General features: G+C 42.4%; 1 protein-coding gene across 1 annotated transcript; it reads left to right on the top strand.

Annotated features, from left to right (window-relative positions):
* Positions 1 to 169: 169 nt before the first annotated feature.
* tspan34b (tetraspanin 34b) lies at positions 170 to 6,003 on the top strand. The gene is made up of 8 exons (XM_085405100.1): positions 170 to 408; positions 2,231 to 2,308; positions 2,720 to 2,935; positions 4,864 to 4,938; positions 5,030 to 5,137; positions 5,226 to 5,345; positions 5,440 to 5,532; positions 5,641 to 6,003. The coding sequence occupies exons 2-8, from the start codon at positions 2,252 to 2,254 to the stop codon at positions 5,698 to 5,700; spliced, it is 729 nt and encodes a 242-aa protein (XP_085261226.1). The 5' UTR covers positions 170 to 408; positions 2,231 to 2,251; the 3' UTR covers positions 5,701 to 6,003.
* The last annotated feature ends 18,943 nt before the right edge of the window (positions 6,004 to 24,946 follow it).

The raw sequence follows: 24,946 nt of genomic DNA, 5'->3' as shown, positions 1-24,946 counted from the left end.
CTTTGACCATGCACAGGTGATCTTTATCCCTCCCTCATTTCCCTCCTCCCTCCCTCCCTCCCTTGGGAGCTACAAAGCTAGATCCATGGTGATGTGCTATTACTCAGCTGCTTCGGTCACACCCACCTTGTGCCCTCCCCTCCCTTCACTCTGCTTATAATCAGCCAACAGCCCAAAAATAAGAGCAGAATCCTGAAAAAGTCTCTTGCAAGTTGTTTACACATAACACAGTGCCACAGCCACAGAAGCGAGACGTACGTTTCACAGTGTGGGTCATTTTTGTGAGGACAGCAAAACAACAAACCCCTGTGCTCCTGTTACCTCACGGTGCGCTCCCACAGCAGCTGCCTGAATCACAGCAGTGAAGGCAGGAGCCGGAGAACGTCCTTGGATAACACTTGAGAAAAGGTAGGCCGCTTCACTTGGATTCGTTGCTGTTTAACTGTTCTATGAGGCTGCTTCTTGTGAGCGTGCAAGTCTGGCTATTTTGTATGAGAGCTGTACCCGCACAGGGAGAGATCCACCCAACAATGATCCTTTGTCTCCTGAGACCTGCCTGCAATTATTCTGTTCAATGGGATCCTTTGAGATTTCTCCATCTGTGTTTTCTTTGATGGTGGTTGTCGAATTGGAGACAGTTTAGAGGTTCCATTTAAAAACACAAACACAACACGTCATGTTTAACGCATAAAGTGTAAAATATCTCACCTCCAGACAAGACTGCTTCTTCCAGTCAGTACGCCGTTGGGTCCTTTTACAGTAATCACGGAGGCATTTTGAGATTATTCTGTGACTTGGGCTCATTAATACATCACCAGGCCCACTCCTCAGTGTCAGAGTGAATCAGTGACCTTAAGGAAGCAGGAAGAGCTTGAAGGAGTGAACAAGCTAAAGTTTGGGGGAGTCAAGGCAACAAGTCATTATGCTTGGAGCAGTATCCTGGCATCTGAATGTATGATTAACTTGATGACAACCAGCTTTACTCAAACAGAGCAGCAGAGCTAAATTATTAGAGAAACTACTTCCTGATTTTGGTTAATGTGATATGTTTGGATGAATGGATGTTTGGTGTAAGCTGATAGGGAAGAACTATAAAGGCTGCTGTGGTTTAAATTTTCCGAGAAAGGTAATGCAGAAGACAGCCTGCTGCTGTACACAGGCGGATTCTGCTCAGTCATAGCTGTTAACAACTTGTCTTGTTTCCTCCCACCACACAAAGAGTGCTGTTCCCATTCTGGGAGATCTACACACACACACACACACACACACACACACACACACACACACACACACACACACACACACACACACACACACACACACACACACACACACACACACATTTGTAAGTGACAATCTTTAAGTGACTCAAAACAGAGGGTGGTAGGAGAAGACTTAGTGACAGCATGCTGTCATCTGTGTGCCTGAGTTTGATGGATGATGCATTGGAGTAAAGAGCCTTGTACAGAGTTAGCGAAAGGGTTGTCACACTACACCTCAGTTTAGCCTAAACTCAAACATCAACTCACCCCCACAGCATGTTCAGGGAATGGTGCGCTGGCTGGCCACAGAGTTCGCTCCCTATGCAAATACATACACTGGTGTCTTTACTAGGATCTATACCCTCTTTATTCTTAACATTTAAAAATATTATGAAAGGACATAGCAAGTGCACTGGTGAGATGAAAAAAAAAAAAAGTCCACAAATAAGGAATATTTGCTTATCAATAGTATTCATCTTCCGAATTTGGTTCCTCCCCTCCTTTGCATGCCGCTGGGCTTTTTTGTTTTGTTTTGTGCGGTGACAAACTTTCCAGTATAGAGTGAGATTTACTTCCTCTATCGTCACCTCTCTTCTCCGATTACTGCTAAACCAAAAGCGCTCACAGTTACATGTGCACCGTGAGTGACCTTATAGTATAAATGACAGGCTCAAGAGTTTAAGATAAGTTATTAAGCTCACAAAGACTAAAAGGTGACAAGAGTTTGAAGCTACCCCACCCTGTGGCCTCCCTGCTCACAGAGCAGCTCTACTAATTCATTGGCTAATTTGCTTCTTCAAGGAAGAAGTGAAACCTGAGACAACAGGTGAGCAGGATGATTAATGCTCTTTATAGAAAAACACATTCATGCAGGTAAAAGCAAAGTGTTGCTAAATAAGTGCTCTTAGTGAGATAAAACCAGACTAAAGTTTAAAAATGTGTCTCTATCATTCTTCCTCTGACTGTAGGTAGAAATATCAGCAGCAAAAATGGGATGCTTTCAATTCCTCAAATTCATGATGTTTGCGTTCAACGGCATCATCTTTGTAAGTAAAGACTCTCATTGTTTTATAATTTTATTTAAGTTTGAAGGATGCTGACAGTTACTTACAATTTTCTTTAAGTGTGACTCAGCAGTACTGTGTAGTCTGAATGTTGTACAAAAGCATACAAATACAAATCACTGGTTATTTTTACACCACCAACAAGAGTTGTAAACTGTAAATTGCACATTACAAATATTTTCAGAACATTGAGTATTGGACTTATCTATTTTAAAGTTATTAGAGTAAAAATGCATTTTCTACAAGACAGTCTCAAGGCAAAACCCTCCCTGCCTAAGTCTTAACAGACAAAAGCATGGTAGCAGTCACCGTGACAAAAAAGACTGTCTCTTATGCATAAAATCTGTGAAGTGCTCTTTTAACTTCTCCACCCTCCACATGTTTCTTCTTCAGCTGGCAGGTGCTGCCATCCTGGGTGTTGGGATCTGGGTGAAGGTGGATAGCGGTTCCGTCCTTACCTTTCTTGGGAAAATTGACAACATGCCAGCAGAGCTAAGCCAGGTGCTCAATGTGGGCTACCTGTTGATTGCAATTGGGATCTTGCTAGTCGTCATCGGCTTTCTAGGCTGCTGTGGAGCCATGAGGGAGAGCAAGTGTATGCTACTGCTGGTAGGTTGTTGCCTGCTATTTTATAGAGGCTTAAAGAAATACTTTGACATTTTGGCACACTTTCTTGATTGTAGAGCCCTTGAAGGTCAATAGGGCAGTAATTTTTATTTTATGGGAACAAGTCACCCTCAGTACACAAGTCCATTCATCTAGTACAAACATAATAATTCATTGTGTAAAATGCATACAGCCAACAAATAAGGGAGAGGACTCACCAGCCTGGTTTCAGTTTTGAGTTTGAGTTTGAGTGACAATACAGAGGTTACGATATAAAGGTTAAGGAACTATGTTGTCAGTTATTGCTAACAAGCTTAATTAGCAAGACATATCTATAAACTCTAACTGAGAATTTTTGGTACAGCAGTTGTGACCTTTAGCAAATGTATGGTCTATAAAATTACCTGAATTGTACATAATTACCAGTTAACAATATAAGCCTTGGGCTTCAGTTCAAATCCCTATCCTTATGAAGACACATGTAGGATCTTTCTTTTAGTATTATAAACACAAAGCCGACAACACAAAGATGAAGACCAGCCCAAAGAGACTTCAAAGCGAACACCACAGTGATCCTACTTTAGAAACATAAACAGGTAGAAACAGGCTGGAGCCTCACTGCTCATCTGTTTATTACCTGCTGAAGTTCACGGTATGGCTGCTGGGCTAGGGTCAGCAAATGCTACACTTTAACATCACTCAGGGTTCTTGGCTAGCTTTGCATTAATGTGTTGTCCATGCAGATGCTTGCAAAGACCTGAAGCGTAATGTGGTTGTTTCTGTCCTAGATGCAGTTTGCACTTTACCATTGCATCCTTGTCCTTTTGTGCAATAGGAATAAAAGTAATGTCTATATCAACAATGCAGACCATCATTTTCTTCCTCTCGTACACAAACTGAGATCAGCTTTTCTCCACGCTTCTCCAAGGACCAACAACTCAAGCTAGGGTTGCCCACAGGCTGGATGGTTGTGACACTGTTCTCTAGAGACAGTAAACAACTACAACATGTAAACAACAGTTTGCAAAACTTTATTCTAGTCTGTGCACAGAGGCACTACAGAGCAATAGTTTACCCTGAAAAAGAGAAACAGACAAACACAGATGTGTGCTACCTGCTACTTAGACCACATGTTACCCCCAGCTATAGCAAGTAATAAGTGCAATCACTGCAGTAATAGTGGAGTTTCTTTTTCTTTAAGGTAGAATATGTGGAGCCATCTATCCGACACCAGCTTGACCTGGAGTACAATCCATTGCCTTTAATCTTTGTACTGAAAACACTGCTGCAGCAGGTTAACGAATACAGCTTGATCCGTGATCTCTGTATGGATAATTTACCAAGAAAATTACACAACAGTGGCAGGACAGATTACTGGTTTGTCTGCTTACGCCCACTTCTGCTATCTTGAACTGTGAAGTTGGTGTTGGTGTGGCTGCTCTGACCATCAGAGTGGGAAGTCTGACTTCCTGATCATTTCAAAAGAAAACTCATGATTCCTGACTTTCCACCTCAAATGGATCAAAGCATAAGTAACAAGATGAATAGCTGTATTGTTTAATCACCAAAATGAAGAACAAACGTTTTTGGAAGTCTGTTACAGGAAGCACGCAAAATTATTAGGAACGTAATTAGTTTTCGCACTTCAGCTTTGGCTTCGTGTTCCACCTTCTGAGATTGCTGCTTGGTTAGAAGAGGGCTACTAAGCTCCCCACCAACACTTTTGGTATAGCCAGTTGCTGGCTATATCTCCATGTTTGTTTGTAATTCTTTACGCAAGAAAATTAATTTATGGATACTTTGTGAAAATAAAAGGTCAAAAAATTTCTTTTAAAATGCTCTCTCAAACAAGTTTTTTTCTATTCTTTTTTATTTAAGCTACACTTTAAACAAACCCATTCCAGTAATGGATATTCTTATCTCCTCAACAGTTTTTTATCATAGTCTTGTTGATCTTCATAGCAGAGGTGGCAGGAGCAGTGGTTATTTTGGTATTCAGACCGCTGGTAAGTCTCCAAAGAACTTACAGAGATAATCTTAGTAGCTGCATTATCATGACTATTTGAATGCAAAATTTGCTTCATGTGTGTATGTTAGGCTGAGGAGCTGTTTAACAAGATTGGTCAGGAAGCAGTGAAGAGCATCAAGCAGGGCTATGGGAACAATACTGACATCACAGGACTGTGGAATTCGACAATGAGCACGGTACAAAAATCTGCTAAACAATAAAGTCAGTGGCTTCTGTTTTCAGCAACACTTTTGGTAACGTGCCCACTTTTTCTGTCTACACTAGTTTAAATGTTGTGGATTCTACAACTCATCAGAATTCAAGGAGTCTCCTTACTATAAAAACCACAACAATACATTTCCACCACAGTGCTGTTTTAACCCTGGAAGCACATGTACTGATGGGGTAAGGACAATTCAAAGTAGTAGAAAAAAAATAATTCAAAATGTCTTTATAATTACGATATCTTTAATCTAAACCTACTACATATTTTCTTTAGACAATCACTGGTTGCTTCCCAAAGATCCGGAAGCTGATTGACGATAACACCGCTGCTATAGTGGGAGTGGCGCTCGGGATTGCAGCTCTGGAGGTATGACACCACTGTTACATTAGGTTGAACTATATGGTAAATGGATGTTTCATTTTTCTCCTTTTGGCACCTTTTCTTACCTTATTTTTGAAATTTTATTCCCTTCAGTTATGTGCCATGGCTGTCTCAATGATCCTTTACTGCAGGATAAAATCTGAAAGTGTATAACTACAAAGGACAAAGGCCTGAGAGAAATCCTTTAAATCACTGGAATCTTTCTATTTTTTTTATCACTTCCTGTAATGAAAGTCTTGTGCAATCAGATTTAATAATTTAATGTAACAAATCTATTTTTGCTACATTTAAATCTAGCTAATAGATGCGATTAACAAATGTATTTTATCCATGTAAACATCTATGTATGTATGCTATCTACTTAATCAGCTAAGCACACTGTACACACACACACACACACACACACACACACACACACACACACACACACACACACACACACACACACACACACACTGTGTATTTGACCAATGATTATTTAATGTAGTCCGTTAATGAGGAATTCAGTGATAAATGTATTCATTGTGATAATGAAACAAAACCTGTTGTCAATGTTGGGCACTGAAAGGGGGATTTTTTTCTTTGTTTGCTTGTGTTCGTTTTGCACAATTCAGCTTGTAAATTAGCACCAAAGTTGATACATGATATGTTTATATGGTCTAAAAGTGACTGATTCTTAAATAAAGTCCACATTTCTGGGAGTTTTTGAACTGGCTGCAAGCATTTGTGCCATTTTACAGAAGCTATGAGGTAAGAAGGGACTAATTTATTATTTATTACACTTTATTACACAAGAAAACACATTGGACATATAGAGGTTACCTTTTACTTTTAACTAGAGAGTTTAACTTATCTGAAACCATTAAGACAGGAAACATGAGCCTAAATGTGAAATTCTACATGTTTTTGTATAACTTGGAGCAAATGGCAGCTTTAATTTAAAATAAGAAGGCTTCTATGTTTGACTCAGGCAGCATGAATTACCTACATAGAAACTGTTAGCAGAGCTGAAGTTTCTCATCCTAGTTTAGTCGTGTATAAATTTGGACTCTGGCTTCATTGGACACTTAGAGTCTGGATAGAAACTTCCTGGTGCTGAGTGAACAGTTGATCTTTGGAATTTGCTGGTTAATAAAAGTACAGGACAAGGGTTAAATGACTTGTCTAAGACAATTTGCCTGCAAAGATTTCCACCATGTAGTAAATACACTTAACAGCCATTACATTAGTTACACCCGTGGCCCTCCTTTCCCTTTCAGAACTGCCTTTGTAGCACAGATTCAACAAGCTGCTGGAAACATTCCTCAGATCATTTGCTCCATATTGATATGGAGGCATCACACAGTTGCTGCAGATTTGATATGAATCCATGATGTGAATCTCCTGTTAAATCACATCCCAAAATAGATTGAAATCTGGTGACCGTGGAAGCCATTTATGTTCAAGAAAGCAGTTTGAAATGATTTGAGCTTTGTGATGTGTTGCATTATCCTGCTGGAAGCAGCAGAAGATGAATACACTGTAATCATAAAGAGATGGACATGGTCAGCAATAATAGTTGGGAAGGCTGTGATGTTTAAACAATGCTCAGCTGGTATTAATGATCCTAAAGTGTGCCAAGAAAATATCACCCATCAGCCTGAGCTGATCAGGAGGGGTCCATGCTTTTATGTTGTTTTCCCCAAAATCTGACCCAATACCACAAATGGAGACTCATCAGATCAGGCGATATTTTTCCAGTCCCGTATTGTCCAATTTTGGTGAGCCTGCACAAATGATAGCCTCAGGTTCCTGTTCTTAGCTGACATGAGGGGCACCTAGCGAGCTCTACTGCTTCAAGGTTTGCTTTGTTGTGTGTTCAGAGGTGCTCTTCTGCATACTTTGGTTGTAACAAGCAGTTATTTGAGTTGCTGTTGCCTTTCTGACCATTCTCTCTTTTTTTTGATACTTTTTATTTATTTATTTAGGAACATTTTTATGCAGAAAACCCCCCCAAAAAAACAAAATATTATGAGATCATGGGAAGACAATATATGCCCGTGTATACAGCTGCACATCCACACATACATATCAATACTTTGGTATTGCAAGTTCTATGCATTAAAGAGCGCTGCCACAATTTGTAAAGCCCAGCCATTTTCTCCAACGTCTCCTTCCCAAGTCTCCCTGAAGTCGCAGGGTGAAAGTCATACATTCCATCAATTTGATGTCTTCCACTGTAGAGCTAAAAAGTATTATAGTGGGAGGGTCTTTACAAAGCCGGTGTTTTGTTATAGCCTTTTTGCAGATGCCAAGAGAATTCTCAGGAGATAAACATCATCTGTAACTAAATCTTCTGCAAAATATCCCAGATACAATGATGCGAATGTACAAGTCACATTGAATCCAAGTACCTTTGTGATTATTTTTACAACTTCCATCCAGAAGGGTCGTATGGATGGGCAGGACCAGAATATGTGTCTGTGGTCTGCCATGACTTCCCCACAGTTTCTCCAACAAAGCGCAGGTGTAGCACTGAATTTAGACTTTTGTTTAGGTGTTATGAAAAAGCGTATAATGTTCTTCCAACAAAAGTCCCGCCACATGTTGGAGTTAGTTGTGGTAAACTGTGTTTCCAAAATCCGTGTTCACCCATCTTCTGTAATCTCGATGTCCATTTCTTTTTCCCATTTCTGTTTTATGTAAATTGTTGAGTCCCTTTTGAGCTTAGTCATACATTTGTACAGTTTACTTATCAGGGCTTTGTTACTCCCAGAGTCATAAGCGTCAATGAAGATGTTAACAATCGAGAAGTCTCCAGGGACACAGCTGTTTATTCTTTTGCCAATATAGTCACGGAATTGCAAGTATCGGAAAAAGTCTTGTTTCTCGAGGTCGTAAGTCTTGCATAGGTATCAAAGGCCATAATTTTAGATTTTATGATAACTGAACACACAGCAGTAATTCAATGCCATACCCATTGTCTAAATCTACTGTCGTGGGAGGCAGGTAAAAAATCAGGGTCGTACACTGGCCACCTCAGAAGTTTTATCTCTTCCTGAAGTTGTGCCTGCTTGACCACTCCCCTCCATATCTTTAATGTAAAATTGACCCATTGGCTGGTTGTCAAGATATTGTCCAACTCAGAAGCTGCGTGACCAAGTCTAGACTGGATCGGTGTGTCCGAGAGAGACATCTCAATCGCCTTCCACCTTGCACAAAAGGATGGGTTACACCAACACACCAAAGACCTCAGCTGAGCAGACAAGTAGCAATCCCTTAATGAAGGTAGAGCCAAGCCCCCTTTCTCCTTCGGCAACTGCAAAGTAGAAAACTTTACCCTTAGTCTTTTGTTAAGCCAAATGAATCTCGAAATCTGTTTATTCCATTCCCTGAACTGCTTCTCTGGAATTGGAATAGGTAAAGCAAGGAAGAGATAGAGTAATTTAGGAAGAATGCTCATTTTAATTATCTGTATCCTGTTGCCAAAGTCGAGAGGGAGCAGGCTCCAAATGTTGAGGTCACTGTATATTTCTCTATTAGGACGACTGTAATTAATATCATACAGTTGTGTTAGGTCTTTAGGCAGGAACACTCCTAAATATTTGATAGTGGTTGCCTTCCATTTAAACTTGAATTCTGACAATAGTGTCTGATCTGGAGAGAAATTAAATGTCAGAACTTGTGTTTTTTTGACATTAAGAACATACCCTGAATATAAGCCATATGTTTCTAACATCTTCATTAATACTGGTACACCTGAGCTGGGGTCTGTGATTGTTACCAAGACGTCGTCTGCGTATAGACATACCTTGTACTTGTCCCCTCCTATTACAATCCCTTTCAACGATGTTTCCTGACGTATAGCCTGGGCTAGGGGTTCGATAAACAAATTGAAGAGATAGGGACTTGCTGGGCACCCCTGCCTGCATCCGCGTTCTAAAAATATGGTATTGGAGAGACTACCGTTAATTTTTATTCTGGCAGTAGGGAGAGAATAAAGAGCTTGGAAACATTTTATAATTTCACTACAGAAACCAAATCTTTTCATCACTAGAAAGAGAAAGTCCCAATTCACTGAATCATAAGCTTTTTCAGCATCTAAGCTAAGAATAATTGAGCTATTTTTCCTATTATTAATGTGTTCGATGATATGTAAAGCTCTCCTAATATTATCATGGGTTTGTCTATTTTTCAAGAAACCCGTTTGGTCTTCATCAATTAATGAAGGCATTACAGCATCCATTCTTTTTACCAGAATAGTTGTGTATAGTTTGTAATCTGAGTTCAGAACACTTATTGGCCTATGAGATTTGGAATTTATTCTATCCTGTCCCCCCTTTCACAAAACAGATATGAAGGCCTCCTTCCAGGAGGGAGGTACCAGTCTTCCTTTCAAGATATAATTAAAACTGGTTTCCAACAAGGGTAGAAGGAACTCATGGTTTTGTACCATTCGGCAGGGAACCCGTCGGTACCTGGTGACTAATTGGAATTAAGGCTAGAAATAGCTTTAATTATTTCCTCCTGAGATATTAAAGACGTTAACCTATTATTTGCTTCCCGACCAATTGTAGGCAGGTCTAAAGAGTTCAAAAAGTCAGTTATCTTATTTACGTCACCCTGGATAGACTGGCTATATAACGATTTGTAATACGTTTCAAATGCTCTTTGAATTTTGTCCAAGTCAGTTACAACTTTATTACCAACTGGGTCTCTAATCTTATAAATAGTATTTTCAGCTTGCTGTTTTCTAATCCGCCATGCTAGCCGCTTCGCAGCTTTAGGTCCCGCCTCATAATATCTCTGTTTCATAAATCTTGTGTTTTCCTCTACTTCTTCACCTAATATCTTATCTATTTCCTGCTTGATCTGTCTGATCTGGTGGGTTACTCTTGTATTTTTATCCTTCAGACCTGACTGTTCCAAGACCTTTAATCTATCCTGCAGTTGTAACAGTTCTTGTGACTTTTTCTTTTTAAGCATGGTTGACCATGCAATTATTTTTCCTCTGAGGACAGCTTTAGCTGCATCCCACACGATACTGGGGTTTGTCTCTCCATTATCGTTGTCCTGCAGGTACAAGTTAAGATCAGCTATCATTTGTTTCACAAAAGCGGGATCATTTAACATACCAGTATTTAGTCTCCACAAGGTTGTCCTCCGTTTCCCATCCAAATGTAATGTTATATAAATTCCACTGTGGTCAGAGAAATCTCTTGGACCTATTCTGTAGTCTTTTATCCTGTTTAATAGAATAGAATAGAATAGAATAGAATAGAATAGAATAGAATAATCCTGTAATTGTCCCACAAGGGGAAATTTGGTTGTAACAGCAGCCAAAGAGACACATATACAAACAAACAGTACACAGGACACAGAACAGGAACTTACACAATTTTTACATATTTACATCAAGCACAGTGGTTACTATATACAGAGAGTACTGTACAGTTATTCAATTCAATAAAAATAACTACAGATAAGAGGCAAAGCAGGTTGTAGTGCGAATCGGTTAATTAACTTATTGCAGTTACAGCATTGATGTAAACATCTATTTAATCCCTATTAAACATAAAACAGTAATCTATCCTTGAGTACACTTGGTGTCGAGCAGAGTAAAAGGTAAACCCTGATGCTGACCCATGAATAGACACATCAATAAACCCTAATTCCGTTAACATTCCTTTAACTTGTTTCTCTCCAGACGTGCTTTTCCTGCCACTATTATTTGAGTCTAATTGGGGGTTTAACAGTAAATTAAAATCTCCTGCACGAATGAGAGTTCTCAGAGTTTCCTTAGAGATCAAATCAAATATCTTTTTGAAGAAACTTGTGTTGCTTCCTGGGGGTGCGTAGACATTTAATAGTGTGACAGCCTTGTGATCTATCTTGCCTTTTACTAAGACAAACCTACCTTCCTTATCGCTTATGTTAGATATATGTTCAAATTTTATTTTGTTTGAGATAAGGATAGCCACTCCTCGTTTTTTCCTCGCCCTATACGATGAATAAAATGTGTGTCTGAAACCCATTTTTTAAAATTTCTCATGTTCTGCATTGCCTAGATGGGTTTCTTGCCAATATGCTTTATCTACTGTCTCCTTTTTCAATTTGGCAATTAGTTTGCTTCTTTTAATGGGACTATTCAGGCCATTTACATTTAGTGACAGCATTTTATAGAAATTATAAACCATCAATTGGACATGTGGAATACAACATAATCAACCCAGACCTCAAAACATTGCAACCAGAACTCGCTGAACAGCGAACACACAAAACATTAACAAGGGCTTCCAATATAAAGGATATAAGACTGTCCTTTGATATTAAGGGGACTGGCCACAAAATGGGGCCCCTCATCTTGACCATTCTCTGTAAATCCCAGAGATATATGTGTGGGAAAATCCAACAACAAGAACTGTACCAACCTGATTAACACCCATTTCAATATCAATAATAAAACATATTTGATTAAAAACACACAATCACAAGTGTTTACCCGAACCCTTATTCTAGCAGATAACGACCAACATTTGTAAAATAGAGGACTGCAATTTATTTTATTTTTTTTAAAGGCCGGGTTGTAGTACTTCTATAGTCAGTGCAAAGGGTTTTTTTTTCAACCCCTGTAATGTGATGCAAACAGTTGGTTTGAAAGCCTGTAGTGCCTCTTAGTGGCGGGACTCTTATACTGCAGTGTAAGACGTCCAACAGTGTCAGCTGTATGCTAGAAAGTCATACAAGAAATTTTCTGGGGTCACCATGAAGCGCTTACTTTCTTTCTTGCTCAGTCTACAAAATGTGTAAGTTAATGGATTGAAAAGAAAAAGATGACACCCGTTAGTTTCCGTTGTTGGGTTATTTCCTAGGTACACCGTAGCATGTGACAATAAATTAAAAGCTACAGTTTAGCTGCGGTTTGTCAAACTTTTACATTGACTTTAAGTGGGCCGCACCAGTCAGTCAGTATAAAGAAGTTACACGTTTAACTGTTTTTCCACAGGACGAAGAAAAAGCTGCTGTGACAAAGAAAGACATCTGTCAGCACAACTCTTTGGGCTTAAACTGTAAGAAATAAACATGTAAAATTACAGTAAAAGTTCTGGTAGCTCAGACTGTCCAGTTTTTGTTTTGTTTGTTTGTTGTTGTTGTTGTTGTTTTAAACTCTACTCATAAAAACAAACAAAGCTAAAAACAGAATTTTCGGAAGTAGAAAGCGAGAAACAGAAACTGTTTATTTATAATTGTTTCTTTTTTAATTACTTTGTTAAGTGTAGCTCTCTTCACGACAACACAGACACAGGTCGGTTCTTTGAAATGGGCGTTTATTATTTGGGCTTTCTCTCCTCCTTAGCTTCACCATCGCCAGTACGCCAAGACGCCGTTAGAACTGGTCACGAGTGAACTTACAAACCAATTAATAACTTTACAGTACGCATGTTAAGTCCAAACACAAATAAAAACATTTCTCAAACGACAAATACATCATTGACTGCTTGTCCTGAAAAGAAGTCCTTAGTCCTTGTGTTGCCTTTTCTTTTAGTAAACTTTTAGCTTAACACACTTCATGAGAGACATCTGCTCCCTCGCAGTCCATGAAAAGTCTCATGTACTCTTGTTAAGGGTATTCTCACGGTACACTACACTGTAAAAAAAAAAAAAAGAATCCTAAAAAAACAGTAATATTCCGGCAGCTGGAGCGCCAAAATAATAGCAGAAAATAACAGGAAAATAACTTTCTCATAAAAATACGGTTATTTTCAGTAATGACAATACAGTTTGTTGCCCTAATTTTACATGGGATTTTGCCTTTTTCAAGTATAAACATTAGGAACATTTTAATGTGAATAAACAATGAAATTACCTATAAACAAGGTCAATGAATGCGGCAATATGAATAATAATGCTTAAATGTACAGAAATATGCAGTTAACAGTTGGTTTAAATAATAATAATAATGGATTGCATTTATATAGCGCTTTTCTAGCCACTCAAAGCACTTTACAATTCCTCTATTCATTCACTCTCACATTCACACACTGGTGGAGGCAGCCACAGCTGGGGCAGACTGACAGAAGCGAGGCTGCATATCGCGCCATCGGCCCCTCTGGCCAACACCAGTAGGTGATAGGTGACGTGTCTAGCCCAAGAACACAACGACCAAGACTGTCCGAGCTGGGGCTGGAACCGGCAACCTTCTGATTACAAGACAAACTGCCATTTCTTGAGCCACGATCTCCCTAAATAACATTATTTGATGTAAAAAAAAAAAGTTTATAAGAATCATTTTATTTCAAATTCAAATTTTATTTGTCACATACACAGTCATACACAGTACGATATGCAGTGAAACGCTTAGACAACTGCTCGTGACCTAAAGAAAAAAAGAAAGGGCTATGAATAAGATATGAAATAAATATGAAAATTAAAAAGGGTAAATTTAACTAGGAAGGAATAAAATAAAATATAAAAATTAAAGTTAAAAATGAAATAACTGTACAACACAAATTAAAATGAAGGGTAATTATAACTGGGAAAAAATAAGATAAAATATATAAATTAAAGTTGAAAATAAAATAACTGTACAACAAAATACACAATACACAGTATAGAAATATATAAGAATGTATGAAGAAATATAAATATATATATACACAATAACAGCAGTTGTACAAGTGATGAAGTGAAAACAATGTCCAGAAAGTCCAGTGTGTGTGTAAGAACTATATGTGTGGGTCAGTACTGTGTGGTGGTGTGATTGAGAGACCGTATCGCCTGCGGGAAGAAGCTCCTCCTCAGTCTCTCTGTGTTGGTCTTCAGGGAGCGGAATCGCTTTCCTGACCTCAACAGAGAGAACAGTCTGTTGTTGGGATGGCTGAGGTCCTTCATGATCTTCCTGGCCTTGGTCCAGCACCGCCTGCTGTAGATTGAGTGCAGGTCAGGGAGCTCGGAGCGGATGGTGCGCTCAGCTGACCGCACAACCCTCTGTAGAGCTCGTCTGTCCTGCATGGTGCTGTTCCCGAACCAGGTTAAGATGTTTCCCGTCAGGATGCTCTCTATGGTGCACGAGTGAACGTTCCTGAGCACCTTGCAGGGCAGTTGGAAGTCTCTCAAGCGTCTGAGGTGGTAGAGACGCTGACGGGCCTTTTTCACCACGGTGTTGATGTGACAGGACCATGACAGGTCCTGCGTGATGTGAACTCCGAGGTATTTGAAGCTGTCCACTCTCTCCACTGGGCACTCGTTGATGACGGGGGTCTGGTAGTTCCTCTCCTGCTTAGTGCTGAAGTCCACTATCAGCTCCTTTGTCTTACTGACGTTTAGGTTGTTCCTCTGGCACCAGTTCTCCAGATATATGAAATATATATTATATATTTTTCCATAGTATTACATTTGAATTTAACAGTTCAATCTTTCAAATAACAGACAAATATTTGTGAAATAGTGTTGAAATCAAATCTGACAGTGTTAATTTGGACATGCTGGATTTGCTGTGTACCTGAATACCCCCCACTCCCTCCCAATAATGTAAAAATGAATATGTTACAGAGAAAATGAATAGAGCCATACAAAAAATACAAAACCCATACAACAAAAAAAGAAAAAGACAAAACAAACCAAAAAAAAAAAAAAAATCCAACAATAAGTTAGTAGTACGTATCCTTATAATTTAATATTAACATTAACATCTGCTAGCCTCAAAAAACAAGGTCTTAACATTAATCAGTATTGATATAAATCTTAACCAATATTAACAATAGTAACAATATTAATATTAATATTAATGATTACTACTAAGGTAGAACAGCCACTGCCAGGAATAGCAGAAAAAATTGTACACTGTCATATGGTGGACTACAGAGAGATTTCTCGTGCTGGTAACTTTTCTAAGTATTTAAGTACCGGTAATGGTTTCCAGTGAGTAAAAAATCTATCCGATGAGCCTCTGATGGAGAATTTTATCTTCTCCAGCTTTAAGAGTCTTAAGATATCCTGTAGCCAGACTTTAATTAATGGTGGCTGAGACGATTTCCACAACAACAAAATTCTTTTTCTAGCAATGAGAGAAGCAAAGGCAATAAGGTTATTTTGAATAGCTGTAGTATGAAGGTTATTTGGTGGTTTGCCAAATATATCGATATCGGAGTCAATTTTATACCCAATATATCCGAAATTATTTTGAAGAACTGATGCCAAATACAGACAACCTAGGGCACGCCCAGAACATATGAGTAAGATTGCAAGGTATCTGTGAGCATCTGTTACATTTATCATCAAATTTATCTGGGTATAATTTTGACATTTTTTCTTTACTGTAGTGTAATCTGTGGAAAACTTTAAATTGTATTAATGAAAGTCTGGCACAACTACAAGAGGAATTAATGGCCCTTACCGCTCCCTCCCAGAACGACTCAGAGAAACTCATATGGAGTTCTGACTCCCATTTCATCTTGGTCCTGTATGAAAGAGCTTCACTAGGTGGAGAAGCTAGTTTATAAAGGTAAGAAATATGACCCTTTACCAAAGTTTTGGCTCTGAGAACCAAATATATGGTAAATGGCCTGTATTTATATAGCGCTTTTTACTAGTCTCTAAGGACCCCAAAGCGCTTTACATATCCAGTCATCCACACATTCACACACTGGTGATGGCAAGCTACATTGTAGCCACAGCCACCCTGGGGCGCACTGACAGAGGCGAGGCTGCCGGACACTGGCGCCACCGGGCCCTCTGACCACCAACAGTAGGCAACGGGTGAAGTGTCTTGCCCAAGGACACAACGACTGAGACTGTCCGAGCCGGGGCTCGAACCGGCAACCTTCCGATTACAAGGCGAACTCCCAACTCTTGAGCCACTTCCTCTGGAAGTTGGGATTTGTGGGAATAAAGTTGAACATTTCTTTGCAACTGGAAGTACCAAAAAAAATCGGATTTATTGAAATTAAAGCGAATAACTAGTTTGTTAAAACTTGCAAAAACCTCATTAATGTATAGATCACCTAGAGTACCAAGTCCTTTATCGTCTAAAACAGAGAATCTTAAGTCCGTCTTTTCTGGAACAAATAAGTGATCGTTGCAGATCGGGGTTGCAAGAGGGAGGGTGAGCCAACCAAAGTGGAGTCTTATTTGTGACTAAATTTTTAATGTTTCCGTGACAACTGGATTGATAGGGATGATTGTGAGGTATCACATGCTAAAGCACTGACGAGGAACAGGAGGCCGCTTCACTCTGGCACCAATTAGTATAGGGAGACGTACACCACAATAATATATTATACATATTAGATGCCCAATAATACCCAATTAAATTAGGCAGTCTTAATCCTCCAGCTGATCTATCCCTATAAAGAAGCGAGCGACTAGCCCTTGGACGTTTACCGGCCCAAATAAATGATGAAATAGCGTCATTTATAGTTCTGAAAAATTGTTTAGGCAGATAAATGGGCAAACTTTGAAATACATATAGATACTGTATCTAGGTAATACATTCATTTTAATAACTTGAATCCTACCAGCTAAAGACAGCGGTAGGTAGTTCCATCTTTGAAGATCAGACTTAACTTTCATTGTAAGTAAAGTAATATTTTGTTCCCGCACTAATCTCAGAGATCGTGAAATTGCAATCCTGAGATATTTAAACCCCAAATTAGCCATTTTAAAGGGTATAGTTGATGTAGGTATGTCTGCAGCCATTTGATTAACTGGAAAGTAAATGGAAAGTATTACTTTAGTATTAGTTTGGCTGGTACAGTGAAAGAGTACCCAGCCACTGGTACAGATATGTAGACGACACCTGGGTCAAAATCAAGACACAAGAAGTGGAATCCTTCACTGCGCTCATTAACGCTGTGGATAAAAACATCAAGTTCACCAGGGAAGACACAAAGGATAACTGTTTGCCTTTCCTGGACTGTGTGGTATATTGTAATAAGCAGCAGCTATTACTACCTCCCACCAGTAGGTGGTACTGTGGTATTGTATGTGATTGAAAGGGAGCTGAGTAAAAGACCTGACCTCCACCATAGCCTCGTCTCAGTCCTCTGTGCTTGATCTAAAGTTGACTTTGACCGCAACCCACGTCAAACCAGCAGTTGGTACAACGCTGCATAAAGTTACAACATGGTGTCAGAAGTTGGCGAGACCGTGTGAACGGGGACCGCGACGTGAGTAAGCTAGCCGTAGATTAGCTAACAGTAGACGTTGCTAACGGCATGGAGCAATTCAGGCCACCATCGCCGCTACTGCTCACCGGCAATTTATCTGAGACCTGGCGCAGGTGGGAACAAAGATTCAGACTATATATGACTGCTACGGGTGCGCTGGAGAAAGATGAAAAGGTTAAAACAGCCATTCTTCTCCACGCTATCGGCGAGGAGGCGCTTGAAGTGTACAACACACTCACTGTAACCCCGGCTGGAGACGCGCTAGCAATGGAGGACATTCTGAAAGCGTTTAAGGACTACTGTAGTCCACAAAAGAACGTTGTTTTTGAGCGCCATAAGTTCTGGTCATACCCAATGTCAACAGGTGTAACAGTGGACAGATATATCACAGAACTCCGTCAGAAAAGTAAAAGTTGTGAGTTTGGGGTCAATGGGGACGACATGATCAGGGACAAATTGGTGTTCAGCATAAATGACACAAGACTAAAAGAGAGATTACTTCGTGACAACGACCTCACACTGCGCAAAACGATAGAAATATGCAGATCAGCAGAAGTGGCCAAGTCACAGATTCAGGCTATGCAGTCAACAACTGCAGCCCAAGATACGTCAGTGGACGCATTAAGAAAGATAACAGGACACATTAAATCAGGACACAGTAAAAACAAAACAAGCAACGACAAGCAAATGGTTTGTTACAAATGCGGCAACAAACACGCGCTCCGACAGTGTCCAGCCTATGGGGCAACATGCCACAAGTGTGGGAAAAATAACCACTTCTCAAAAGTATGCAGAGCAGGCGCAGAGAAAAGTAGAAACTACAAGAAAACAAAAACTATTAATAACATTGAGACTGATGGGGATTCACTGTACATTGGCGTGGTGTGCAGTGACAAGCACAAAACTGAAAGTTGGCATGAAAGTGTAACAATCGGAGACGTATCAGTCACCTTCAAGCTAGACACAGGTGCGGACGCAAATGTGCTCCCCAGATCAGTTTACAACAAGTTACCAGGGATGCCTCGGTTACAGCCCACAAAGACTGTACTCATAGCTGCATACGTGCAGATGGTGTGGTGTCTCTTGAGTGTGAAGCACGGAACCACAAGGCTGTGTTTGACTTTCTTGCATCAGGCCATGCTGATAAACCGATCCTAGGTGGACAAGCTTGTGAAGAGCTGCATCTGGTGAAACGAGTTGAGACCCTTGCCATAACATCCACTAAAACGAAACTAGCCAAACCACCTTCTACCAAGGAAGAGCTTGTGGAGATGTATTCTGATGTGTTCACAGGCTTAGGTGAGTTCCCTGGAGTTCACCACATACACACTGACCCAAACGCAACACCTGTGATTCATGCATGCAGGAACGTGCCTCTCTCCATAATGGACCCGCTGAAGAAGACGCTACAGGACTTACAAAACAGAGATGTCATAACACCTGTCAATGAGCCTACAGATTGGGTCAACAGTCTTTTTTTCTTTTCTTTTTTTTTTCTTTTTTTTTTCCCTTGCGCCTGTCCCGTTTGGCTCTTTTGCCATCAGAATTGTTGTCTAAAGGCAAAGAAAGATGCCCAACGGATTTGCTTTACCAAATTGACCATCCCAGCCTTGCCATAATGGTCCATTTGATTCACCTTTTATTGTTTATTTTATTTTCACTTACTGTAGTGGAGATATCAAAGATAGGCACGGCTGTGGCACTGATTCAGTCTTTGAGCACTACGGTCACCCCGGTGTGTCGGCCAGAACACCACTTAAGGCCAAATTGCCCAGAGCACGAAAGAAGGAGAGAGCTTGAGGTTCCGTTTGAGGCACTTTATTGTCACCGCTTAATTTCTGGGGCTGTAACACAGCGGGTGTACATAAGTGTGTGTCTGGGTGTGTGTGTGTGTGGTTTCCTACAAAGGAAATAAACAAGGGAAATAACAATAAATAAAGAGAATGGAAAAGTCAAATACTCAAATATAAACATAATACAACATAGTTAACATAATCAAATATAAAGATCAGAAAAATATAATACACTTCAAACTGCTCACACTATGCAACTAAATAGCATTAGTGCGTGAACTACTTCCGGTAGTTATACAAAATAAAAGCGTCCCCCATTATATTCCGCTATAATGCTCTTATTGTGAAGGGCAAGCGGGACGCCATACTTCCGGTTATACTACGTTTGCTATTTTATTAATCCACGTACCTAATTGTTCGCTACAAACTCCGCTACTTCAAAGTAAACAATCACAAGCATCACATACAACATATAGAGAAGGTCTGATAACACAGGAATGACATTATGGACATACGAGCGACCGTACATGCGTCAACAAGCTAAACCGGGGCCAAGCTAACAACATAAGTTAGCATATGAAATGAGGGTGAACTCACGCGTTGCATGCGTGGCCTACCGCTCCAACTATGGACTACATTAGCTCCTAAATGGTAACATACTACAGTACTGACACAACAAAGGCAAAATACGACACAGGTCACTACTTACTTGTCATTTACGCACACCTAACATGCCCCAGGAATCAGTGCACCCCCTCCGGACCAACACTGCTCAGCCGCCATTAAACTGCCCACCTTACTAACCGGATGATGTCACTAGAAGGTGGGCTGGCCCAAACTGACAGAAGATGGAACATTACATGAACTTATATAAACTTATAAACACCAGTAAAACTATTATATGAACTTTGGGGCCTTTTATACAGCCGCCCCCAAATGTATGTAAGACATTTGCTCATCAATAAGGCAACAAAGTTCTAGGGTTGTGGTGAGTTCGACGCAGAGCTGTCCTCATCTTCTCCAGAGGGCAGCGCAGGGAGGACAACCAGTCTGGCAACTGGCCGAGTGTAGACTCTCTCCTTCACCTTCACGTCAGCTGACCTGATGCGTCCATCAGGGCTAGGATGAGTTTTAATCACCCTCCCCACCGGCCAGAGAGCCCTGGGAAGCTGTGGATCAGCGATCATCACCACAGAGTCCTCAGCCAAATCAGCTGCCGTTGTTTGCCACTTCTGGCGAGTCTGCAGACTGGGAATGTACTGACGAATGAAACGTGACCAGAAATGGTCAGCCAAAACCTGGGAGTGCTTCCAGCGACGGCGACTGAGGAGCTCACTCTCTGGGTATACTACCTGAGGTAGCGATCCATCCGGCCGCCCCATCAGAAGAACATTAGGAGTCACCGGATCTGCATCTCTGGCATCGGAAGACACATACCCCAGGGGCTTACTATTGAGTATCCCTTCCACTTCGGTGAGTACAGTGCGAAGCACTTCTTCTGGAACTGACTGAGCACCAACGGTGGCATAGAGGGCATACTTAACCGACCGGATCTCCCTTTCCCATGCTCCCCCAAAGTGTGGGGCACCTGGAGGATTAAAGCGGAAGCTGATCCTCTGGGGTGCTAGAAGCTGTTGTAGTTCCGGGGCCATCTTCAGAAAGGTCTCACGCAGCTCCCTCTCACCTCCCCTGAAGTTGGTCCCCTGGTCTGAAAACAACTCGGCAGGTGTTCCTCTACGGGCGACAAATCGCCGAAGAGCCATCAGGAATGCATCTGCATCAATGGTGTTAAGAACATCCAAGTGGACTGCCCTGGTGGTGAGGCACTTGAATATAATTCCCCATCTCTTCTCAATACGCCGACCAACCTTGACCTCAAACGGCCCGAAGCAGTCCATTCCCGTAGAGTAGAAAGCCGGTTTATATAGACGTAGCCGGGCTGCTGGCAGGTCTGCCATCCTTGGCACTGTAGGTCTAGCTCTCCACCTTTGACAATCAGCACAGAGGTGTTGGTAGCGCCGGACAGCTTCACGCCCTCGCAGAATCCAGTAGGAGCGCCGAAGTTCTGCGAACACCCGCTCCAGGCCAGGATGATGGAGGCGGCGATCAAAGTCTTGGATCAGGAGTTTGGTCACTGGGTGGCTTGGGTCTAAGATAATCGGATGGAGTGTCTCCAGAGCCAAATCTTCAGATCGACGAAGTCGTCCTCCAACACAAATGAGCTGTCTGGTCTCATCCACTTCGGGTGACAGAGAGAGAAGACGACTGCTCCTGGGAACTGGCTTACCGACTTTCAACAGGTTGTACTCCTCCAGGAAACTATCCATCTGGGCCCTCTGTAGGATCAGCCTCTCCGCCTTGCGATAGTCCTCAACAGTGGGATGACCATCTGGTTGGGCCGCCCCATGTAGCTCCCGTGCTGTAACCTCTAACATCTCACTCCAGGTTTTGTAGCGGCTCAAATCTGAAGTTGGCTGACCTGACGGAGTAGTTGCTGTGGTCCCACAGAACACAGCTTTGCGCAGCTCCGAGGCATCTCCTGCTTGGTCAACCGTGAGATCCTCTGGCCAGGAGTCTGGACTGCGCAGGAGAAAGGATGGTCCTTGGCTCCATCTATTTGGTACAGTGAGCTCCTTCAACTTCTTCCCACGTGTCACATCGTCGGCTGGATTCCTTCCAGAGTCGACGTATCTCCAGGAGTGCCTGTCTGTCAGCTCTTGTATCTCGGCTACACGAGTGCCCACGAAGACCTTAAATCGGCAGGATTCAGACCTCAGCCAGGTCAGCACTGTTGTAGAATCGGACCATAGGACCGTCTGGTCGATTCTAAGGGTGAGCTCCCTTTCCAGCACTTGTGAGAGCTGTGCCCCAGTGAGTGCAGCACAGAGCTCCAATCGGGGCATGGAGTGGAACCGCTTAGGGGCAACCCTGGAACGGGCCACCAAGAATGACAGATGCACTTCACCATTTCTGCCAGTGGTCCGGAGGTAAGCTACTGAGCCATAAGCTTCTTCAGAGGCATCACAAAATATGTGCACCTCTCTCTGACAGCTGAAGGGGTCCACTTCCTTAGGCACATATGGTCGGGGAAGAGTAATTTCAGGTAGAAATTGCAGCTCTTCCTCCCAGGCTGTCCACTGCTGCATAAGCTCCTGAGGTAGGTGTGGGTCATCCCAACCCCTTTGCTTGTCCCAAAGATGGCGGATGATTACCTTCGCTCTGGTTGTGTAGGGTAAGATGAACCCTAGGGGGTCGTACTGGCTGGCCAAGACCTTGTAGATATTGCGCATCGTGGGGACTGCATATGGAACTTGACGATGCTTGTAGCCTAGGACATCTGTGTGGAATAGCCAGCTCAATCCCAGGGTAGATTCTGGGGTATCTACCTTGTTCTGGGCCAGCCATAGTTCCACACTAGCGGAGCAGCTCTCTTGTGGTAAGTGACTGATGACGTCACGTTCATTGCTGGCCCACTGACGTAGGTCAAAACCTGCTGAGGCTAGGATGGCCCGTAACCTGTCGACAAGTTTCCTTGCCTCTTCCACGGTGGGGAAACTCTGTAGGCAGTTGTCCACATAAAAACACCTTTCGACCGAGAGTCTCACGTCATCATCTGGCTGGCTGTTATCCATGACATGACGCTGCAGGGCAAATGTGGCACAGCAGGGGCTACACGTGGTTCCGAACGGGAGCACCCGCCACTCGTAGACTGCTGGAGGGCTCTCGTCGCTGATGTCTCGCCAGACGAATCTGAGCAGGGCACGATCTTCTGGTAAGAGATGAACCTGGTGGAACATGCCTTTAATGTCCCCACTCACTGCAACTGCATGCTCTCTGAAGCGCAATAGGACTCCCAGAAGCGACGCACCTAAGGTGGGCCCAGGCAGCAGGTAGTCGTTCAAGTTCTGTCCTCTGTACTGAAATGAGCAGTTGAAAACCAATCGGTTCTTGCCATTATGGCTCACCATGTGATGAGGGATGTACCACGCCTCCTGACCTTCTGTCACAGGTGTCCCAGAGCCACACTTAATGATGGAGCCAGCCTTGATAAGCTTCTCCATCTCCACTTTGTAGGCCTCAGCTCGTTCTGGGTCTTTGGCCAGCCTTCTCTCTACACCCCGTAGACTTGGCATGACGGCGTCTTTAGTTGCCTGCAGTAGAGGCATCCCCTTCCGGCGAAGCAGTGGGGTGGCATAGCGACGTATGCCTTCAACCTCTATTCGGACAGTTCTGGTCTCCAGAATGCATATGGCCTCTTGGTCTTGCCTTGAACGAGTAACAAGCTTCTCGTTTCGGAATGGAACGATGTCGACCTGCCACAGTTTCTCCACATGTTTCATTAACTCACTGACCTGAGGTGCAACAGAAGTCAGTAAGCACTGCTGCGGTTGGGTAAGCTGGCCAACTATACTTGCTGGCCCTTGTAGCGCCCAACCTAGCCTGGTACGAATAGCAGCAGGCCCTCCTGGAGGTCCCAGCCTGACTGGTTCAACGGGGGTAACCAGATGGGGATGGTCACTGCCAATGAGTAGCAAAGGTTTCACATTTAACAAGGTGTGGATCGGAAGACCAATCAGGTGCTTGTACCTTTCCCTGAGTTGCTCCATGGGATAAGTGTGGCCTGCAAGTCCGATGCGTGCAGCAGTGAAGGCCCCAGCAATCTTGAACCTGGTCCTGGGCCTTGATGGAGAAGAAACAGAGAACGACACTGACTCACCTCTGAGAGTCTGCACGTCCTGCCTAATCGTGCGCAGTGGGACGTCCTCTGCGATCCCTTGCATGCCTAACTTCTCGGCAGCCTCCGGCAGAAGCATTGTCCTCTCTGACCCGTCATCCAGTACAGCACAAGTGCTGATTGTTCGCTTGCCATAATGAATGCAGACTTTGACAATCTTTAGAAGGACTTTGCAGCCTTCAGTGGGTCTGTCTAGATACAGGACGTCGGTTGCTGCCTTCGAGTCACCGCTCACCACCGCTGTTGTTAGCGACCCTTTAGGTGTTCTAACATTGACATCATGCAGTACCTGCAGGTGCTTCCCTTGGCAGAGGCTGCAAGTCTTCCTCAGATTGCACTGGGCTGCCTGGTGTGACCGTGCGCAGCGCCAGCACCTCTTGTTACTCTTTATCCACTCTGTTAGCTGGTCCTTTGTCAACTTGGATACCATTGTGCACTGACTGAGATAGTGCTCTTCCGTGTTACAGAATGGACAGTATGGCTTGTTCTTGCTGGCCACACCACCTGGCCTCAAAGCCTGTGGGTTCGTCATTACCTCCTTTGCACCATGAAGGACTGTGATGGATCTCTTACCCTGGCGCACCTCAGGCCTGGGCCACTGTTTCTCCTTTGTCCCTTTCACTGCTAGCTGCCCTTCAGAGTCTTGGCACCAGGACTCATACTTAAGCCACCCTGCGAGATCTGCCAAGGTATGCATCCTCACACCTTGTTGGAACATGCAGCGG

Source organism: Rhamphochromis longiceps, linkage group LG4 (assembly GCF_057381845.1).
Source record: "Rhamphochromis longiceps isolate RC_006_pf linkage group LG4, R_longiceps_female_GT1.1, whole genome shotgun sequence".
Classification (NCBI taxonomy): Eukaryota; Metazoa; Chordata; class Actinopteri; order Cichliformes; family Cichlidae; genus Rhamphochromis; species Rhamphochromis longiceps.
Note: the sequence above shows the minus strand (reverse complement) of the source record. Positions and strands in the feature narration are given on the sequence as shown.

Bases quoted from the DNA above. Each gene is read 5' to 3' on its own strand.
- tspan34b (XM_085405100.1), top strand. From the start codon at position 2,252: ATGGGATGCTTTCAATTCCTCAAATTCATGATGTTTGCGTTCAACGGC. The intron at 5,138-5,225 runs GTACAAAAATCT...TGTCTACACTAG, and splicing joins GGAATTCGACAATGAGCACG to TTTAAATGTTGTGGATTCTA. The intron at 5,346-5,439 runs GTAAGGACAATT...TATTTTCTTTAG, and splicing joins GAAGCACATGTACTGATGGG to ACAATCACTGGTTGCTTCCC.